General features: G+C 44.2%; 1 protein-coding gene across 1 annotated transcript; it reads left to right on the top strand.

Annotated features, from left to right (window-relative positions):
- The first annotated feature begins 64 nt into the window (after nucleotides 1-64).
- TLR4 (toll like receptor 4) lies at nucleotides 65-5111 on the top strand. The gene is given in 4 exon segments (XM_026860392.1): nucleotides 65-341; nucleotides 1163-1329; nucleotides 2580-4806; nucleotides 4808-5111. Coding segments are annotated over 4 exon segments (2685 nt in total). The 5' UTR covers nucleotides 65-83; the 3' UTR covers nucleotides 4841-5111.
- The last annotated feature ends 432 nt before the right edge of the window (nucleotides 5112-5543 follow it).

Raw genomic sequence — 5543 nt, 5'->3', positions numbered from 1 at the left:
TTTTTTTTTTTTTTTTTTTAAAAAAAAAAAAAAAAAAACCTATTGCAAGAAAAACAATTCATTCAGAGCATGTCTAGGCAGCTATGAGTTTCACTTCCCTTGTTCTCTACAACTCTCAGTGCCGTGCAGCGAGAAGGAGTGGTGAAGCACAACACTCGGCATTTCAGGAAGTTTTTCACTCCAGGTCCTTGAGTGATACCCATGCTGCTCTCTCCTGCACGCCTGGCCTCCTGAAGATGCCCAGGAGAGGAGCTCTTCCCCTGCGGACACTGGTGGTGCTGCTGCAGCTGGCGCTTGTCCCATCACAGCTGGCAGGCTGCCTCCTCAATCCCTGTTTGGAGGTACGTGATCTCTAAGCAAGTACAAAATCCTGCTGTTTCTCTGGTGCAACTTTTTCCTCTGCTTGGGAGATTTGTGCATCAAGTCTGTTGTGTGTTAGTTGTCTTCTGAAAAACGATCTTTTTTCCAAGGTTGTTACCAAGGCAATTGAAGTATTTGAAGTAAATGCTGGCCTCAAAAACATCTGAGAACCAGAACCAGCAGCATGAACCGTTTCTTCTTGTTGGCTTTCTGGACCTCTGAGGTTACTGCAGTACAGTTAATCTAATAAATTAGGTTTCCTTTCAGGAAAAGATCCAAGCCTTGTCTATAATTTCTGCAAAATACGGTATTTTGGCCTGTTTTGTAGTATAGAGTGATTTCACCGGTACCCCAAGTATATGGCACTGATTGATTGCCTTTTGCAAACTTGTGCCAAAAATTATTGTTTACACAATAACTTAGGTTAGAACTGCCCACTTATCTGCAGTGTAACAAAGCTGAGAGCTGATCCTGGACACACAATGCATCCTTGTGTGGTTTTTTTGCTGGGTCTCTCGAAGGTTGCTGCTGGTTCATCCATAGCCTCAAGGAACACTGTCCTGTAGTTTTGCACCTGCTTCAGTCAGCAAGAAATGTAGCTCTTCCCAGGGAGTAGGACTCATTCTATTAGAAATGGGAAAGATGTTTAGGATATGTAAGATTAATTCCTAAAACTCAGGGCAGCTCATTTAGTAACTAACTACAAGGTCAGTCATTCTGCTCCTGCTTTCCTGACAGTGTAATTTTCTGGCACTTCATGAAGAGCAGATGATGACCATGATTTAATCTGCCACTTTTACAGGTTATCGCTAACAAAACTTTCAGATGCACGGGACTGAACATCTCTGGAGTTCCTGCTGAAGTCCCAAACACCACCCAGAACTTGGATCTCAGTTTCAGCAATCTGAAATCTCTGGGCTCAAATTATTTTTCACCAGTTCCTGAACTGCAGCTTCTAGATCTTACAAGGTAATGAGCTCTTTCATGTGGATCCTGTTTAATATTGCTTCACCAGCTGGGCTGCTGTGGTTGCTTATTTTGGGGTCTGTCTTGGCTGATCATGGTTTTTTGCTTGTGACTTTATCCCTGTGTCTGTCTCTGCATATCCCCATGGCCAAGTGATGTGCAGCTTTTAGTTCAGTTACCAAGTGCACAACCCTTTGCGCAGAGCTGGGTCTGTCAGTCTGATCTTGTAGGTTGGGATGTGAAAAGGAGGAGGAGGATGTTTTACTTCTCTCTGAACAAGAAAAATGTCAGACTTTTCACTGTTACAAAAACTCCAGAGTGGAACATCTTGGGTGAGCTGTTTTTCTAATCACAGTTTTTAAAAAAATAAAATGAAGGTACATTCATTTTCTAAAAGGCTGTTTTAAAATATCAACATACTCTCTTTTCCCTTCTCCTCACATGTCTGGGGGAGGAGATGGGGGAGGCCTATTAGCAAATTTGAATTGATGTATAATTTCCATTGACTTGAGACAACAGTTTCTCTGGGTAAATTGTTTCACTGAAAAATGTCACTCAATCCCATCACAGTTACTGCTCCGTGGTGGCTGAGTGGCAGAGCAGCTTTGCTGTAAGGCACTGGCTGGATTATAAAACTAATTCTGCTTGAATTCATTGTGAGATGGATTTCAGATTCAAATTTTGGATCTTCCCATATGAAAACATCTTTTTCCCCTCCTTTTCTCCTTTAGAGCCAACATGGTTTGGGGTCTGTTCCCTCTCAGATATCATCAGCAAAACTGCTGGCGGAGTTGTGAGCTTTGCCACTGCTGCATCGTGCTGGTGCCAGTGGAACTGCCCAGATGTGGCTGAGGCGACAGTCAGAAGGCTGTGAGGGTGTAAGGTATAAGGGAGTGCTGTATTTGGCTGGCTCTGCCATCAATGATGGTCGTTATGATGTTATTTTGGCCTAAACAGAAAGTTAGAATTCTTCTTTTCTGCTGCCTGCATGAATTCTGGACCTTCGTTGTGGCTCAAGGTCTCTTGCTTTGCAATTGAACTTCAGACTCAGAGAGAGAGGAGGGGGTGAGCGGAGGTCTCCTGCTGTGGAAGGGTTCCCTTGGCACATTTGGGAGCGCTGGCTCTGCCCAGAACATTAAAGCCAAAGCAACCCCCAACATCAGGTTGTGTTGTACCAGCGCTTAGTGCCGTAGTGTTAGTGAATGTGAAAGGGACAGTGTTTCACGCACATTTATTCTTTTTCTGCCCAACAGGTGCCACCTCCATACAATAGAAGATAACTCCTTTAAGGATCTTTCTAAACTTTCCACCTTAATTTTAACTGCCAATTCCCTCCAGTACCTGGGGACAGCAGCCTTCTATGGCTTAACATCTCTGAAAAAACTAGTACTGGTGGAAACCAACCTAACCTCTCTGACTGACCTACCCATTGGACACTTGCATACCCTGAATGAGCTGAATTTGGGCCACAACAACATTGCTTCATTGAAGCTTCCCAAGTATTTCAGCAACCTGACCTCTCTCAGGCACCTGAGCTTTACCTCTAACAAGATCACCTATATCTCCAAAGGAGACCTTGATGCCTTCAGGGAAGTGAACAGGATCAACCTCACGCTGGTGCTTTCCTTGAATAATATAAAATATATAGAGCCAGGGTCCTTTGCAAAGATTCACCTTGGTGAGCTGGTTCTAAAGTCCTCTTTTGAGGACTTCAATGGGATGTGCACTTCTCTTCAAGGCCTGACTGGTTTACACGTCAACAGACTAATAGTTGGAGAATTCAACGACAGGCAGAGACTGGTAGACTTTCAGAGAGGACTTTTGAGTGGACTGTGTCACGTACAAATGCAAGAGTTTGTTTTAATCTCTTTCAGGGAATTTGAGGATAACACAGACACTCTTTTTAACTGCATAGGCAACGTCTCCAGTATTCGGCTGGTGGACCTCCGACTTGAAGAGGTGTCAGAGGTCCCTGTGTTGTCTCAAGTGAAACATCTGGAATGCAAGAAATGCAAGTTTAAGGAAGTGCCTGCTGTGAAGTTGTCTCTTTTCAAGGAACTGAGAGTACTTCGTATTACCAAGAGCAAACACCTCAATACCTTCCATCAGAAATTTTGGGGTCTAAGTAACCTGGAGGTCATAGATTTGAGTGAGAATCGCCTGTCCTTCACTAGCTGCTGTTCCCCTCAGTTTCGCGAGTGTCCGAATTTGAAACACTTGAACCTAAGCTTCAATTCTGACATCAGCATGACTGGAGATTTCATTAATGTGAAGAATTTGTTATATTTGGACCTTCAGCACACAAAGTTATTTGGTCCTGGATCCTACCCTGTCTTTCTATCCCTTCAGAAACTCATTTACCTCGATATTTCCTATACCAGAACTCATGTTAAATCCCAGTGTACATTTTGTGGCTTGAACTCTTTGAAAGTGCTCAAGATGGCAGGCAACTCCTTTGAGAACAATAAACTGGCCAACAACTTCAAAAACCTAAGTCACCTCCACACCTTGGATATTTCAAATTGCAAATTAGTACAGGTGGATCAAAGTACATTTGATGCCCTCTCTGAACTAAAGGAGCTAAACATCAGCAACAATAAGCTACTGATCTTTGATCCTGTAGTCTACAAGCCGCTCCAAGCCCTCACAGCCCTGGATTTCAGCAACAACCAGCTGAGTGTTCTGTTAGACTCAGCCCTGGAAATCCTGCCTGATAGTCTTGTCTTGTTAGACATCTCTCAAAACCTGTTTGAATGCTCTTGTGTAAACCTGAACTTTCTAAAATGGATCAAGGAAAAGCAGGAGCTGTTGCAGAACAAGGAGTTGATGATATGCCACACGCCTGCATACATGAAGAACGTGAACCTGTCAAGCTTCTATTTGTCCTCCTGCCAACTCAAGGCAAGCACAGTGACATCCTCAGTGATCATGTTGCTCGCTGCAGCAGTGTTCCTCTTCCTGATTTACAAGTACTACTTCCAGCTATACTACTCATTGGTGCTGCTCAGTGGGTGTAAACACTCTGCAGAAAGGGGTGACACCTATGATGCATTTGTTATCCACTCCAGTAAAGACCAAGAATGGGTGATGAGAGAGCTGGTGGAACCCTTAGAAGGAGGAAAACCTCCCTTCCAGTTTTGTCTTTACTACAGGGATTTCCTACCAGGGGTACCCATTGTCACCAATATCATCCAAGAAGGTTTTCTGAGTAGCAGAAATGTCATTGCAGTCATCTCTACTGACTTTCTGGAAAGTAAGTGGTGTAGCTTTGAGTTTGACATTGCCCAGTCCTGGCAGCTTGTTGAAGGAAAGGCTGGAATCATCATGATTGTACTAGAAGAAGTGAATAAGGCCTTGCTGAGACAGAGGCTGGGGCTGTCCCGATACCTGAGGAGGAATACCTATCTGGAGTGGAAAAACAAGGAAATAAGCAGGCACATCTTTTGGAGGCAGCTGACAGGAGTCCTGCTAGAAGGCAGAAAAACAGAATTACAAAGACGTAGAGCTCATGTGAAGTGAAAGAGAGATGACTTCTCTCCTGTCTGCCATCCTGGCCTTGGCTGATGGCTGGTGCTCAGAAGTTGGTTCTTCTGTGACTGTTCAGAGTTGGAGAAAGTAGATGGAGACACTGTAAAAGCACTACAGAAATACCTGCCTTGCTGGTCACCCTTTCTCAAAGGAACTTTCAAGCTAAGGAGTGACAACAGCTAGAAGAACTACACATGCCTGGGCTCCATGTTTGTGTGTAGCTGTCAGCCAGAGCTGGTCCAGCAATCCATGCAGGCCTGGTGAATAGACCAAAATTCACCAGCCATGCTGGGTTGGTGAATAGATTGACCATTATTACTGTCATTTGTCTGCCTCTGAAACTCCATTTGGGTCTTGGGGCCATTTTTGCAGTGGAACTTCAGGGTCTGTTGCTCTGAGTGGACTCCAGGATCTCCAAGGGAGAGTAAAGGTATAGGATTCCTGGCTCTAAAAATGGTGTGAAAAAGGAACAAGATTTGGATCCTGAAAGCCTTGGCTCCTTAGGCACCATGACTCAGGGGGAAAACCCTAGAGGGAAGTGGGGTTCCTTACACCCAGAGACCACCTGGCAGCTACTCAGTGAAACTAAGCAGTTATATCATCAGTTTGGGGGGAGATTGCTATGGTGTGAAATTTCCCCAATGTGTTTATTTCGTTTTTCTTTAGAACAAGATCAAATATTGAAACCT

The sequence above is a fragment of the Athene cunicularia genome, assembly GCF_003259725.1.
Source record: "Athene cunicularia isolate RWA chromosome 17 unlocalized genomic scaffold, athCun1 chr17_part1, whole genome shotgun sequence".
Classification (NCBI taxonomy): Eukaryota; Metazoa; Chordata; class Aves; order Strigiformes; family Strigidae; genus Athene; species Athene cunicularia.
The sequence above is the reverse complement of the archived record's forward strand: the minus strand, read 5'-3'. Positions and strand labels throughout refer to the sequence as shown.